Genomic DNA, 17,166 nt, shown 5'->3' on the forward strand with positions numbered 1-17,166 from the left:
TCTTACCATTTGCAACTACTTGGAGATAGAGAGTATTATGCTAAGGGAAATAAGCCAGTCAGAGCTAGAGAAATACCATATAATTTCACTCATATGTGGAATTTAAGAAACAAAACAAATAAATATGAGTGGGGGAAAAGAGAGGAAAACCAGGAAACAGACTCTTAATTTACAGAGACCAAATGATGGTTGTCAGAGGAGAGGTGGGTGGGGGGATATGTTAAATTGGTGATGGGGATTAAGTTGTGCACTTGTTGTGATGAGCAGAGGGTGTCCTATGTAAGTGCTGAATCACTAAATTGTACACCTGAAACTAGTATTATGCTGTATATTAACTGGAATTTAAAAACTTGGAAAAAAAAGATGTGATATGTATATGTGTGTATATATACAGATATATACACACACACACCCAATGGAATATTGTATATATTGTATTATATTGTATATATACACAATGGAATATATATGTATACATATATATACAATATTTTATATACACACACACACACACACAATGGAATATTACTCATCCATAATAAAGAATTAAATCTTGCTCTTTTCAATGATGTGAATGGAGCTACAGAGTACTATGGTAAGCAAAATAAGTCTGTCAGAGAAAGGCAAGTACCATGATTTCACTAATATATGGAATTTAAGAAACAAAACAAATGATCATAGGGGAAAAATGTGAGTTGCACACCAAGAAACAGACTCTTAACTATAGAGAACTGATGGTTACCAGAGGGAAGGTGGGGGGGGGGAATAGGTGGTGGGGATTAAGGAGTGCCCTTGTGGTTTTTTTTAAGATTTTATTTATTTATTTGACAGAGTCAGAGAGCACAAGCTGGGGGAGGAGCAGAGGGAGAAGCAGGCTCCCTGCCGAGCAGGGTGCCTGATGCGGGGCTCGATCCCAGGACCCTGGGATCATGACCTGAGTCAAAGGCAGACGCTTAGCAACTGAGCCACCCAGGCACCCCTGGAGTGCGCTTGTTGTGATGAGCACAGGGTGTCATATGTAAGTGTTGAATCACTAAAATTGTTCACCTGAAACAAATATTATACTGTATGTTAACTAACTGGAATATTAAAAAAAATTTAAAAAATAGAGGAGAAAAATATTGTTGGTGATTTTGATATTTCTTGATTTTTTGTTTAGTAATCTTTATATTCTCAATTTTTCTTCTATAAAATTTTAAAGTAAATATAAAAAATATTAACTTTAATCTATACTGTTATAAGGTTTACCCTAAGTATTTTAACATCGTTTTTCTTCTTAAAGATCATACAGTAGCTATAAAATGTATAGGATATTGTGGATCACCACATCAAAAACTAATGATGTATTGTATGGTGACTAACATAATAAAATTAAAAAAATTTTTAAAAAAGGATTTCATACTCTAAAAAAAAAAGTGTATAGGATAAAGTTTAATTTCTTTACTATAAATTCAAGGCCCTCTATGAGCTGCTCCCAAATTATAATCCCAGGCAGCAAATCTGGACTTTATCTTCCAGCTCTACTCTAGTCAAACTGGTCTCCTAATTGCCCTATCAAGCAAGCCCTTGATTTTTTTTTTTTAAGATTTTATTTATTTATTTGAGAGAAAGAGCACGAGCAGGGGAGAGGGCAGAGGCAGAAGGAGAAGCAGACTCCCTGCTGAGCAGGGAGCCCGCTGTGGGATTTGATCCCAGGACCCTGGGATCATGACCTGAGTCAAAGGCAGATGCTTACCGACTGAGACACCCAGGCACCCTGGCAGCCCTTGATTCTTGCTTCTAGGTGAGCTGATATGGTATAGTGGAAAGTACTGAAAGTTTGGAGTTGGGTAGTCCTGATTTTGAGGCCTTGTTCTGCTACTTCCAAGCTATTGGACTCCGGGCAGTTATTTCCCCTTTTTGACCATCAATGTCTTCATCCAGGAAGTGGGTATAATAACCTCTCCCCACCAGGTGATTGTAAGGACTAAATGAGCCTATTGAGAGTGCCTAGCATATAGTAGGAGTAAGTAAGTGTTAGACTCTGTTTTGCTTCCTGCCTGATATATGCCCCAGTTCTCATGTCTTATCTGTACTGTAACCAACCCTCAAAACAGCTCAGATTTCACCCCTCTGAACAGTTCTCGTGACATAGGTGATTTCCATCCATATAAACACGCATGAAGTACTCATATATTGCCTTGTGGGTTTTTTTAATTCCTCCAGCTAGCCAGCCCTTCTGGTGAGGGACACAGATATGAAAAGAGATAATGATAATACAGTGTGATTGATATTCTAATGGAGAAATTATCTGTGTATACACATACAAATTCTGTCTCCCCATCTAGACTGTATCTTGTATTTCTGAACATGACATTCCCCTTAGCACCAGGCTGGGTACACAGAATTGCAGCTAAGAAATGACCAAAATTATAATAATAATCTGATTTTTCTAACACACTTTATACCATTCAAAGCACTCTTCCAGATAACTATTTTATGTTGACAATAATCTTGGGAGAGAAACAGTGATGGGTCTTATCTTCTTCATTTCATAGAGAACAAAACTGAGGTTCAGAAAGACTAATTCAAGTCATGTAGTTAGGTTAAGTGATAGAGTGAGGGTTGAAACTCCTATCTCTTGTTTCTGCATCCACTGTTTTTCCTAGTGCCTGCTGTTTTGTTATATTATTAGTCATATAAAAATTATAAATGGTAAAAATAATAGTAATGGTAATAAAATAGCTGGTAAAAATTTTGGCTTTTATTGAACACCTGCTCTATTCTAGATGTTGGGATACTATACTCAGGATTTTATGCATATATTCTCATTTAACATGGGTTATAACCTTCCAAGCTAGAAAGTATTATTCCTATTCTACAGTTGTGAAAACAGAGACACAGAGATAAGAAGTAACCTCATAGGTAATTGGCAATAGATTCAGATACATCTGATTTCTGAAGTCCATGTAGTCCCAAGTGCCAGTGGTTTTCAACCTTGGCTATACACTGGGAACATTAAAATCATATAGTATCTGGACCCAGTCCCCAGAGATCCTAGTTTAATTGATTAGGGTAGGACTTGGGTATGGGTATGTTTAAAAGCTCCCCAGGTGGGACGCCTGGGTGGTGCAGTTGGTTGAGCATCCAAATCTTGGTTTCAGCTCAGGTTGTGATCTCTGGGTTGTGAGATCAAGCCCTGCGTCGGACTCTGCTCTGGGTGTGTACTCTGCTTGAGTTTCTCTCTCCCTCTGCCCCTCCTCCCCTGCACTCTTTCTCTAAAATAAATAAATAAATCTTAAAACAAAAACAAAAACAAAAAAGTTCCCCAGGTGATGCTATGTGTAGCCAGAGTTAGGAACCACTAGGCCACATGACGCTAACTTGGTCACTGCAGATCAAAATGACCAAAGCTGATAATGCTGTTCCATTTCAACTGCATGGTGGAGGGCGTGTTGGACAGGAAGAGTATGCTATGGTCAAAGCCAGAAAATACTTCCACCCAAACCTGGGTCCGCCTTAGGGCTATTGCTTTTCTTGGTAAGAGAACTAGATGATGCCTCCTAAAATATGAATCCCATTTTTTTCCAACTTACAGCCAAATCCAAATGGACATCAACCCAAGGCCTTGGAAAACAAACATGAGGCTCTTTATTGATGATTCATTACAAGTCAAACTTTGAAGTCACAGCAAAGGGATTTCTTGGTTGAAACACCCCAGTGATGTTCTCTCTTATCTCTAATTTGCCACAGTAAAACCACAATATCAAACTGAGGAGGCAGAGATGGAAGAGTAAAATAACTGGGAGTCAAGAGACCTAGATTCCAGTCTTAATACTAAAACTAACTTGCTGTGTAACCTTGACAAGATCACTTCAATAGCTGTGCAACGTGGACTTGGACTGTTTTATAGATCAATGGGCTCATGATATAAGTCTATAGACCTATATCTCTCCCTGCTGACTTTTAAATGCTGCTTTTGGAGTATTTTAGAAGCCAGTTCTGATCATGTACTTAACCAGCTTGAAAAAAAATCTCGATACATAGATTTAGATTTAGACTCCGTAGTTCAGTGTTGCCTTTAGAATAAACTCAATCATTTTTAACCTGGAAGTCACTATCCTCTTCCACTTGGCTTCAACTGATCTTTCTGACCTCGCTTTCCACCATTTCTCTTCACATATGCTACAGTCCACACAAATAGTATTATTTGTTGTTCCATATACATGTTTCATAATTGATCATATTTTCCCCGGATTCCCTTTACCCTATTCCCACACGCCTAAATTTACATCATCTATCAAGATTCAGCTTTAGTGCTCCAAGCCTAAGATGCTCCAAATTCTTTTCTCTGACTCCTAAGGCACTAATCATCTTGTACTTTGAATCAGGGCTCTTTGTTTTGGTGGCTCTATGTCCCCTATTAGAATGGAAGCAACATGATAGCAAGATCCAGGTGGGATTCATCTCTGTAGTCACCAAAAGCCCAAGTAAATTGCTTTGCACATAACTAGTATTCAATAAATATTTACTGAGTAAAGAAAAATGTAGTTCAGCCCATTAGAAGACAACATAAAGAGATTTTCTTTTTTAAGTTCCCAGTTGTGACACCTTTGACACATACAGAAACATGATATGGCCAAATTTCAGGGCTATTCTGGAACCTAAATTGAAAGGTTTTCAATATGCTGTGTTTCTTGAGGGCTTTTGTGCCCAGCCTTATGCTCTTACAAATGGTATGACATAGACCTTGTCCTCCAGGGGCTTAAAACAGAATTGGACAATGAAGTCATACATTTAGGAAACAATTGTGAATACTCTAACTCAGCATCCACATTAAACGGTCAAACTTGAATGTCAGAAGAAATGAGGTAAGGTAGAGTTCCCTGAGGCAGAACTGTCAGGAAGCTTCATGGAAGGAATAGGACTTGAGGTGGACCTTGAGGGATGGCTAAAAATCCTTCCTTGTCCCTTCCCCTCAACAATGGTCCTCCTCTTTTTCAGTGTTTGGCAAGGTCAGAAAAAGTTTGAGGGTGGAAAGAGTAGCTCTGAGCTCTTAGATGTCATCTATGTTTGAGGCTTGAGGCTTCTCATAGGCTCCAAAATACAAAAGAATAAACATGTACCATCTTCTTTGGCTGCCAGTTTCCTGAGAGGTTGTTGCCCATCCAGTAGCAATATCACTTTTTGAACTTCTATTGTACTATTGTATAAATGTTTTGTATACCTAGTCTTACTTTATACCCACAAAAAAAATGTTTCCTACAATGTAGGCATTGTCCCCATTTACAGTTATTAAAACTGGCTCAAAGAAGTTAAGTTTATCTAAGATTATGTAGCTAGTACTTAGCTTCCTATAAAAGCAAAACAATTGCTACCACTTACTGAGTACTCATTATGTGCCAAGCAAATGGATACCTCATTCCATTGTTGTAACAATCCTATGGGCATAATTATTATCTTCATTTTACAAATAAGAAAACTAAGACTCAGAGAGGTTGTGGCTTGCCAAAGGTCCCACAGCTCTGAGGCAGAGCTAGGATTCAAAATCCTATCTGGGAGACTGAAGCTTGTCACATCTGAGACCTCACTAAGCCTTCTGAGCCTATGATCTTTCTACCAAACTGTACTTCCTCTTAATTTCTTTTTAACTTTGGTCCACACCTGACTTTTACTACAAATTTGACCTCCCTCTCCATCCCAACCTCTTCTCTCCCTCCCCGTTCTCTGTAAAATGACTATAGCCAATCTTAGCACTTGTTGATTTCTTAGTACCTCATGGCCATCAGTCTTCAACCTTAAGCAACTTTCTCCCACCTTTTCTTATATCCATCTACACCAAATCTGAGAGCACGATAAGGGGAGGTTCTTTCTCCTTGTACATTCCCCCAGTTTTCCAGAATCATCTCTTACTTTCTATGAAATTCTGCCATGCTCACCTGAAAGCCTCTCTTCTCCTGTAGCCACTAATTACTCTTTTGGATCACTTGGGAGTTAGGCTCCAGGAAAGGCAGAGAATGAAAACCAAACACAGTAGATTACTAAAGCATAATGAATCCAAACAAGCAAATGTGGGTAACGGCCAGCACAGCCAATTATTTCAAGGACAGGTCTGCTTCTAATGCTTCTAGAGCTGACACAAATGCTACTCACTGCAATAGTTAACCCAGTGGAGAATTGATGGCCCTGTAGCTGAGCAAGGCCTTACAAGCACTCTTTCTCCAAGCCCTAGAACACACCATCAGAATGCAGTCTTTTCTCTCTGGTCAAGACAGAGGAAAGAGTTAAGAAGGGCTCCTAAACACATATATTATAGGTTTCCAGTGTGGATATATCCTTCACCTTTATCTCAGAACCCAAGGCAGAGTGAAGGGCTCCTTGCCCCATGCTCCAACAGGAATTTATTCTCACCCCCATCAGAACATGGGTCATATGGGACTGGGACTGGTTGCTTACATGCCAGCCTCACCACGAACCTTTGGAGGGCAGGGACCATGCATGGCCTTTCATCCTTTTCTCTCCCACTGCATAGCACTATGCCTGAATAAATGAACAAATGCATGTAAGTAGATCTCTTCCCCACCCTACTCTCAAAAGGAACGTCCTAAGTCCCTTTGTAGAAACTACACAAAAGCCCTCTCCAAAGCCAGGCCTGGTTAGAAGCAGTGCTATCAAAGGAGGACAGGACATTGGCTTGTATAATTTTGCTCTCCTAAAAGCTAATGCTTCTTAGAAAACAGAAAGGAGAAGGTAGCTAAAGCTGTTTAAGAAATAAAAATGTGATACGCAAAAGAAGCCAAGGTTCAAGCTCTGTCTCCATATCTTACAATGTGGGTGACTCTGAGAAGTTGTTTCACTTCTCTGAGCCTCAGTTTTTCCTTAATGGGGAAATAAACGTGAAATGAGGGGGAAAACCTATCTCATAGGTCTATCACAATAGAATACAATAGAAAAAGAGAAAGCATCCAGTTAGTTCTATGTCTGGAAAAGAAAAGAGTCCTTGACTAAATTATATCAGCAAACAATATCATTTTTATTGTAAGTTGATTGCCATGGAACAATGCAATTTAACATGCACCTTGTGTGTGCTATTTTTAATTGCTAAGGAAAAATGTAAAGAACATCAAGTCCACTCAAATGTTGGATTGATACAAGGGATGGAGATGGGAGACATGAGAGTGGCACAGTAAGTAAGAAGTTGCTATGGCTAATGTCAAAGAGGTTTCTGCCTGTGTTTTCCTCTAGGATTTTGATGGTTATGGCAGCATTATAAACAGTAGCCAAATTATGGAAAGAGCCCAAATGTCCATTGACTGATGAATGGATAATGAAGTCATGGTATATATATACAATGGAATATTACTCAGCTATCAAAAAAATGAAATCCTGCCATTTCAATGATGTGGATGGAGCTAGAGTGTATTATGCTAACCGAAATAAGTCAGTCAGTCAAAGACAAATACCATATGATTTCACTCATTATGTGGAATTTAAGAAACAAAACAGATGAACATATGGGGAAACAGAGAGGCAAACCATAAAACAGATTCTTAACTATAGAGGACAAATTGAGGGTTGCTGCAGGGCAGGTAGTGGAGGGATGGGCTAAATGGGTGATGGATATTACGGAGGGCACTTGTGATGAGCACTGAGTGTTATATTTAAGTGATGAATCACTAAATGCTACTCCTAAAATGAATGTTACACTGTATGTTAACTAACTGGAATTTAAATAAAAACTTGAAAAAAAAAAACAGCAAAGAGGCAGAAGTTTGGCTGATTTTCCACCAAGGCCAGAACCACTACCTCAGTTCTGTTTTCTGTGGCTAAGGTTGGAGGCATGGGGCTTTGAAAAATGCTGCATCACACCAGCCTCTTGCTGACTGTTTTAAGATAGAAAGCAAAAGCAGGCAATGATGTGGCCCAAACTTAGATAGGCTGGCTGATACTGGACAGTAAGATCAGTACTTACATTGACTGAAACTGTTAGTTGCTGCCAGAAGTCTGGAGCAGGACTGTGGAGGAAGGGGAAGGGGGAATGCCTCTGGAATTTAACTTTGCAGTAGATGATGGTTAGGGAGGGCTAAGTTACTGTGTATGCTAAACTTATAGGATCTGGCTGACCTCAAGACTTGGTAGCAGGCAAGACAAACTTCACTGTGATGAATATAACTTGAGTTACCCAACTCTCTAACAGATTGATGTGAAGGTCAACACATCACTTATAAATTGAAGCTGTGTCTACATAGAAGTCTGGTCTTAATTGGCTATTCCCTTGAATAGGCAAATCTTAGGAAGGGGAAGGGCAGAGAAAGGGAATTAATAACATATTTTGAATATTGATTACATGGCAGATATTTTGTTATTTTTTTAACCTTAGCAATAATTCTGTGGGATGAGCTGTTTCTCCTATTCATAGATATAGAAACCAAGGTGTGCAGATCTTAAATAACTTAACTATTAATCATACAGACAGATGCATCACTGGGTCAAGCCAAAGAATTCACAGAGTCAGTTACTTAGTGGAAATCTTATCAGACTCCCATAGAATAGCTTTCACTGAATTGTGCTCTGAGACAATGCAATCAGCCGATATTGAGGTTTTTATACGCAACAGTCCTTAAGAGAAAATGTTGCTTAGAAATATTCTCTGGCTTCAAAAATGGATGAGTTGTGCTTTTTTGAACAGCTTGATTGTTGTTACCTTAAGAGCATGGATTTACATGACTATTAAGTTCTTTCTCTTTTCATTTTCTGTAGAAAGTTTGGAGCCAAATCTGTGACACCGTTCCAGCAAGCGTGTAAGGCTTCATAGCAAACATTTTGTGTACTAACTCCATTCTTTCCATATCCCTACTATCCTACCTTTTTTCCCTCTCTTGGCTTCATTTTTTTCTCACTTGTACTCTCTAGAATCTAAGGCAGAAGTCAGCAAGCATTTTCTGTAAAGTATCAGATAGCTAATATTTTAGGACTTGTAGGCCATAAGATCTCTGTTGCTACTACTTAATTCTGCTGTTTTAGTGTGAAAGTAGCTTTAGACAATGTGTAAATGAGGTGGTGTGTTTCTGTTGATGGGTACAGAAATTTTAATTTCATATAATTCTCATGAGTCATGACATATTATTTTTCTTTTGATATTTTTCAGTTAAGGCCATAGTTCGCTAAGCCTTGATATAAGCCTCAAGAGAGTAGGGACCTTGTATGTCTTATTCATTCTTATGTCCTTAATGCCTAGAATGGGGCCAGGCATACAACAAGTATTCAATAAATACTTGTTGAATAAATTATTCTTACTATTTTTAAGTTCCTGTATTTTCTATATTGTGAAAGCCTTAATTCCTTTCTGGAACAGGACAGGATAAAAAACAAGGCACATTTTTAGAAGGGCATCTAGCTAGAAAGTAAAAGAGCCACAATTTGGGTCTGAGCCTTTCTGATATCAAAGTCCATATTCTGTCCATTATATCATATTATCTTCATAGAATTATGTACCGCCCTCCAGATACCCTCTGGATTAGCCCCAACCTCCAAACATGAGTCTCCAATTAAATATACCAAAGTCAGCCACATCTTGAATTTGTAATTTAAAAAGTCCAGAGTTTTGCAGAAGTTGTGTCCCTTTGTCCCTATCTTGACTAATCTGAAAAGTGAGAATGAGAAACCATCAGTTCACCAATTTCAAAGCTTCTTATACAAAGGAAAAGTGATAGTTCTGCCTTACTGGAAATAACACAGGCTTTGTTACCTGCCAGACTTGATAAGATTGAGACCCCAGCTCTGCTAGTTAGTAACTGTGAACCTTTGGCAAGTCACTTAGCTCTAGGATCCCCAGTTTTCTAGTAGAAAAAACAAAACAAAACAGTAATACATTCTTCACAGTAAGGTTGTGAGGATCGAAAATAATTTGTCAGTACCTAGTACAGTGCCAGGGACACAGCAGATACTTAATGGCAACAGCAGCAATAATAATATTGATAAAAACATCATTATTATTAATTTATTCTACAATGACTGCTTACCTTGGGACAGTCAAGCATTGTTCTAAGCACTTGGGATATAGAGGTAAATAAAACAGGCCCCAAATCCCCGCCCTCATTAAAATGGTTTACACTCTAGTGATTATTGTGAATGGCTTTTATGTTCTTACCCACCATTCCAATATTAGTGGTAGTAAATTGGGAACAGATCCCTACTTAAATATCTCCAACCTCAGAAAGATCTTAGGGTGCAAAATAGTTGGTTTCAATTCTGATTCCAATTGGATTCCCAAGCACTTACCCTCCTTGTGGTGAGCTAGGGGTCGAGGAGCTGGTCTCTTTATGTGGAAAGAGGGGGCTTTGGTGGGCCCAGAGCCTGGCACAGGTCCATTGGTGGCCTTTGGTATGGCCTTGGTCCCTCCATCCTGCAGCCTAGACACCAGCTTCCCCACATCCACTTCAGGACAGGACTCCAACTTGCCATCTGAAACAGGCCTGCTACTTGGAGACTTCCTCCCAGTGTCAGCTTCTCCACTCCTCTGAATAGGCAGTTTGGGGTATTGTGGCAGCTTGGGGGGTTCCATACTGCTGGCGATAATACCATTGGGTGTTTGATGTTGGATTTCATCTAGGAAAAGGTGGTGCAAAGAGGGAAGATTAAAGCTAACTTCATTACCATTTCATTTTTATACATGTACACATAATATTGAAAAATTTTACACATTTTCAATGGAGCTATTATTGTGGAACTAATCACTGATATCTCGCAAAATCAGTCTCTATCTAGCCCAATTCATGTGGAGTCACAGATCCCATAAAATAGGGAATTCAGTTCAGGATAGGAGTTTGATTTTCACCACCACAATTTAGTAAAACCATAATATACCAAGATGCTTTATTCAAAGGGATATTTAATTTAAAAGGGACTTAAGAGTCCCCAATTATAATTCTGCTCTTTTTAAAGAGACATCAGTTAATCCTTAACTATTTCTATTTCTCTCAAAAGTAATTTGTTAAAATCTCTCAAATTTTAAGTTAATAAACTTAACAGAATTTAACTTCATTCTCCATCCTCATAAAGAAACTTCCAACTAGCCATGTTCTTCCCTTAGCTTTTGTGGTCCACAATTTTCTGTGACAATAGGACCTACTTTTCAGTTGTTCTGAGTTTTACTTAAAGCTTTGAGACTCTTAGAGGAGAGCCAAGGATACTCTCCCTAGACAAATTAACCCACACAAATACATGAAAAATTTTAAAAACGAAATTTAAGAGATTCATAGAGTCCCTTAAAGCTGTTAATCCTTGATTGAGAACTCCTGCTGTAAGGAAACTGTCACCTTTCTTCATAATAGAAAACCTAGATCAGAGTGTAGTGATTAAGAAAAGAGGTTCTGTTTGGCCAAATGAGACTTGAGAAACATGTTGAGCAGTTGTAATACATATATCTTGTTGGATCCTGATTTTTAAAAAAATGACGGAGAATTTAAATATTGTCTAGATAGTGATCTTAAGGAATTACTGTTTGTTTTGTTTTCTTTCAGGTATGATTATGGTATTGTAATTTGGCTTTAAAGTCCTTATCTTTTAGAGATGTATACTGAAACATTTATGGATGAAATGACATACATGTGTCTTGGTTGGGGATGTGGGTAGGGGTACTGATGAAACAAGAACGGACATAACGGGTGGTAAATGTTGAAGCTGGGTGATAGGCACATGGGGAGTACATTATACTGTTTTGTTTTGTTTTTTTAACTTTGGTTTATGTCTGAAACTCTCCATAGTAAAATGTTAAAAGAAATGCAGGTTTTGGAGTCAGATAGCCAGGTCTGAATCTCAGTTCTGCTTCTTATCAACTGTAGGACCTTGAGCAAATTCATCATCTCTCTATACGTCAAGTTTTCTCCTCAATAAAATGGGAATAATAATAGTACCTACTTCATGAGGTTGTAGTGAGGGTTACATGAGATGGTATACTTATTTCAGTGCCTGGGACATAATAAACACTCTGTAATTGTTAGTTATTACTTATGCTATTATGCTCTAAGAGGGCAGTGAGGCAAGAGTTTTTATGTGGGAAGGAAGGGCTAAGTTTTGCTGTGAAGACTTTTTTCCCCAGAGAACTTTCTTCTCCTTGAGAACCTGTCACCAATCAGTGCTGCCACCATTATAGGGATCAGGGCCAAAAGGATTCCCTCTATAGTTTCCCTACTCTGTAGCAAGGTAGGTATATAGCCCTGCTTTTATTAACCCTCCCACAACTGCCGTAAGACTAGAACATTCAAACAAAAATTTACCAAAGGCTCACAAATAATAGTAGGGGCATAAGCACAAAGGAACCACGTAACTAGATCACATGCTTCCAGGACATGCTTATGGCAGAGGCCACCTGTAAACCTCTTGCATTTAGGAGTAACCTGAAGCACATTTACCCTCTCAGAACAATGAAATGAACAGTGACATGAATTTCTTCTCGCACATGCTTTCGGCCCAACATCTCAGTTATATGTTTCTATTTGAATACTTTCTTCCAGTAGAAAGACCCTAGGAGGGCGCCTGGGTGGCTCAGTTGGTTAAGCGACTGCTTTTGGCTCAGGTCATGATCCTGGAGTCCCTGGATCGAGTCCCGCATCGGGTTCCCTGCTCGGCAGGGAGCCTGCTTCTCCCTCTGACCCTCCCCCCTCTCATGTGCTCTCTCTTTCTCATTCTCTCTGTCTCAAATAAATAAATAAAATCTTAAAAAAAAAAAAAAAGACCCTAGGAAATTTTATCCCTGCTCTACTTTAGAAGACACCACAGGGGTTGGCTGTGCCTTCAGGCCATAACAGCATTGTTACCATCTCAATACATTTAGGGAGGTCCAATCTCATAAAGATGATACACATACACAGTCTCAAAGAGGCCACTACCTTCCACATGGGGAAGAACCATTTCCTGATGCAAGGAAATAGGGGATGGAATGATAGCAGCAATGGGGACTCTGAACTAGACCCTATGCCAAGAGAAACTATTTCTAGGTTCTGGAATATGCTGAATTATTATTGACAAAATGAGAAAATGGTAATGATAATAATGACAAGGATGATAATGGTAACAGATACCATTATTTGAGCGCTTTATCTGTGCCAGGCCCTGTTCTTCTAAGTGCTTCACAAGGATTATCTCATCATTATCTTCAAAACTGCTCTATAAATTAGTGAACTCTTATTAGTCCCATTTTAAAGATAAGGAATCTAAGGCACTGAAACAAGCTCAGTGTCACAAAACTAATGTGGTAGAGCCAGTTTTCAAAGTCTGAAGTCTGTTTCCAGAGTCCACGCTTTCTGAAGAGAGAGTTTATCCCTCTGGTCAGGTAACAAGAGCTTAGTTATCATTCTCTTTCTTTAATCAGCCATCCATTTCCACAGGAAAACACATAGACCAGCTTCAGAAACTGCAGAAAACTGGGAATCAATCAGGATTGACAGGAAGGCCTCACAAATAGGCAAGTAGCCCACTGTGGGCCTCTCTTCTATGTGTGGGTAAGTGGTGGGGAGAAGCTTTGAGATGTAACATACTAGTGCAGCAGGAGAAAAATATCAATTATTATGATACAAGTAGAATCATACAAATAAATGTTATGAGGAGGACAGTGCTAATTCTGTCTGGAGGGGCTGAAGAAGATCTTGTAAAAGAGGTAAGATTTGAGCTGGGCCTTGAAGGATTACAAAAGATTATAAAAAGTGGGAGGGGGGAGGAGCAAGACAGCAGAGGAGTAGCAGACCTAAATTTGGTCTGGTCCCAGGAATTCAGCTAGCTAGTGATCAAACCATTCTGAACACCTACAAACTCAACAAGAGATCGAAGAAAAGAATAGCAGCAACTCCATGAACAGAAAAGCGACCACTTTCTGGAAGGTAGGACATGCGGAGAAGTGAATCCGAGGCGGTATTCGGGAGGATAGACGGCGGGGAGGGGGCCTCCGTCAGCAGCTACCGGCAAGTGATAGAGCAGCAGAGCACAAAATTGGAAATTTTAGAAGTCGGTTCTGCTAAAGGATGTCGCTCCAGTGGCTAAACGGGAGGTGGAACCCTCTCTGGGACAGTGTGGTCTCAGGACTCTCGGGGTCTCAGAAAGACCAGGGGTGCCTGAGTGCGGCAGAGCTCCCAGGTATCGGAGCGGGGAAGCCGGCTGCAGAGACGGAACCAAGGCAGGGCTCTCAGCTTGCGGTTGCCATAAACCATGATCCGCGGCACAGTTGGGCCACTGCTCCTCCAGCAGGGACCCAACAAGCGGTAGATCCGAGGAGACTCCCCTTCCTCCCCCTGGGGAGGAGCGGCGCGGGAGTGCACCTCAGGGATCTGCTGGGTTTGAAGACTCCACACGGGGTCGGGTGCCAGAGATAGAAATGCTCGGTCACAGGCCGGGTGAGCAGGGAGTGCGGCTGCAGACTGGGGAGGTAGGAGTGACTGACTGCTTTTCTCTGGGGGCGCAGTGAGGATTGGGGCCCCGAGCTCTCGTCTCCTCTGGGGAGGAGACTGGGAGGCTGCCATTTTCACTCTCATCCTCCAAAGCTGTACGGAAACATTGCAGGGAACAAAAACTCCCGAGAGCAAACCCCAGCAGATTACTTAGCCTGGCCCCCAACAAGGGCAGGGCAATTCCGCCTCTGGCAAAGACATTTGAGAACCACTGCAACAGGCTCCACCCCCAGAAGATCAGGAAGAACAGTCAGACAAGACCAAGTTTACCGATCAATGAGAACGGCAGGACTCCAGCACTAGGGGAATACTACACATAGAATCCATGGCTTTTTTCCCATGATTCTTTAGTCTTTCAGAGTTAATTTTTTAAATTTTCTTATTCTTTTTTTTTTGATTTTTTCTTTTTCCCTTTTTCAATCAACATCTTATCAATCCCCCTTTTTTTTCTAATATTTAATTTTATTATATTATGTTAGTCATCATACATCATTAGTTTTTGATGTAGTGATCCACGATCCATTGTTTTCGTATAACACCCAGTGCTCCATGCAGTACGTGCCCTCCTTAATACCCATCACCAGGCTAACCAATCCCCCCTTCCCCCTCCCCTCTAGAACCCTGTTTATTCCTCAGGTCCATAGTCTCTCATGGTTCATCTCTCCCTCCAATTGCCCCCCCCCCCATTTTTCCCTTCCTTCTCCTAATGTCCTCCATGTTATTCCTTATGTTCCACAAATAAGAGAAACCATATGATAATTGACTTTCTCTGCTTGACTTATTTCACTTAGCATAATCTCCTCCAGTCCCATCCATGTTGATGTAAAAGTTGGGTATTCATCTTTTCTGATGGCTGAGTCATATTCCATTGTATATATGGACCACACCTTCTTTATCCATTCATCTGTTGAAGGGCATCTCAGCTCTTTCCACAGTTTGGCTATTGCGGATATTGCTGCTATGAACACTGAGGTGCATATGGCCCTTCTTTTCACTAAATCTGTGTCTTTGGGGTAAATACCCAGGAGAACAATTGCTGGGTCATAGGGTAGCTCTATTTTTAAATTTTTGAGCAACCTCCACACTGTTTTCCAAAGTGGCTGTACCAACTTGCATTCCCACCAACAGTGTAAGAGGGTTCCCTTTCTCCACAACCTCTCCAACATTTGTTGTTTCTTTCCCTGTCCATTTTGGCCATTCTAACTGGTGTAAGGTGGTATCTCAGTGTGGTTTTGATTTGGATTTCCCTGATGGCTAATGATGATAAACATTTGTTCATGTATCTGTTAGCCATTTGTATGTCTTCTTCGGAGAAGTGTCTGTTCATATCTTCTGCCCACTTTTTGACTTGATTATTTGTTTTTTGGGTGTTGAGTTTGAGAAGTTCTTTATAGATTTTGGATACCAGCCCTTTATCTGTAGTGTCATTTGCAAATATCTTCTCCCATTCTGTGGGTTGCCTCTTTGTTGACTGTTTCCTTTGCTGTGCAGCTTTTTATCTTGATGAAGTCCCAAAAGTTCATTTTTGCTTTTCTTTCACTAGCTTTTGGAGATGTATCTTGAAAGAAGTTGCTGTGGCCGATGTCAAAGAGGTTACTGCCTATGTTCTCCTCTAGGATTTTGATGGATTCCTGTCTCACATTGAGGTCTTTCATCCACTTTGAGTTTATCTTTGTGAGTGGTGTTAGAGAATGGTCGAGTTTCATTCTTCTGCATGTGGCTGTCCAATTTTCCCAGCACCATTTATTGAAGAGACTGTCTTTTTTCAATTGCATGTTTTTTCCTGCTTTGTCAAAGATTATTTGACCATAGAGTTGAGGGTCCATATCTGGGTTCTCTATTCTGTTCCACTGGCCTGTATGTCTGTTTTTGTGCCAGTACCATGCTGTCTTGGTGATCACTGCTTTATAATATAGCTTGAAATCGGGCAACATGATGCCCCCAGCTTTGTTTTTCTTTTTCAACATCTCCTTGGCGATTCGGGGTCTTTTCTAATTCCATACAAATTTTAGGATTGTTTGTTCCAGCACTTTGAAAAATGTCATTGGAATTTTGATCGGGATGGCATTGAAGGTACAGATTGCTCTGGGTAGCATAGACATTTTAACAATGTTTATTCTTCCGATCCATGAGCATGGAATATTTTTCCATCTTTTTGTGTCTTCTTCAATTTCTTTCATGAGTGTTTTGTAGTTCCTAGAGTATAGATCCTTTACCTCTTTGGTTAGGTTTATTCCAAGGTATCATACGGTTTTTGGTGCTATTGTAAATGGAATCGTTTCTTTAATTTCTCTTTCTACAGTTGCGTTGTTAGTGTATAAGAAAGCAACTGATTTCTGTGCATTGATTTTGTATCCAGCCACATTACTGAATTGCTAGATGAGTTCTAGTAATTTGGGGGTGGAGTCCTTTGGGTTTTCCACATAAAGTATCATGTCATCTGCGAAAAGAGAGTTTGACTTCTTCTTTGCCAAATTGAATACCTTTTCTTTTTGTTGTCTGATTGTGTTGCTGTTGCTAGGACTTCTAGTACTATGTTGAACAAGAGTGGTGAGAGTGGGCACCCTTGACATGTTCCTGATCTTAAGGGAAAGGCTCTCAGCTTTTCCCCATTGAGGATGATATTCGCTGTGGGTTTTTCATAGATGGATTTTATGAGCTTGAGGAATGTTCCCTCTATCTCTATACTCTGGAGAGTTTTAATCAGGAAAGGATGTTGTATTTTGTCCAATGCTTTTCTGCATCA

At 40.0% G+C, this 17,166-nt stretch overlaps 1 protein-coding gene across 1 annotated transcript in view; it reads right to left on the reverse strand.

Annotated features, from left to right (window-relative positions):
* Nucleotides 1-10,260: 10,260 nt before the first annotated feature.
* OPHN1 (oligophrenin 1) overlaps nucleotides 10,261-17,166 on the reverse strand; it is a gene marked incomplete at its 3' end in the record, with an annotated part of 473,440 nt that continues 466,534 nt past the window's right edge. The window contains exon 21 of the mRNA XM_035028614.1: nucleotides 10,261-10,587. Within this exon, the coding sequence (XP_034884505.1) occupies nucleotides 10,261-10,587 (327 nt within the window). The remainder of the gene's footprint in view (nucleotides 10,588-17,166) is intronic.

This window comes from Mirounga leonina, unplaced genomic scaffold (assembly GCF_011800145.1).
Source record: "Mirounga leonina isolate KUSES-001 unplaced genomic scaffold, KU_Mleo_1.0 Mir_204, whole genome shotgun sequence".
Classification (NCBI taxonomy): domain Eukaryota; kingdom Metazoa; phylum Chordata; class Mammalia; order Carnivora; family Phocidae; genus Mirounga; species Mirounga leonina.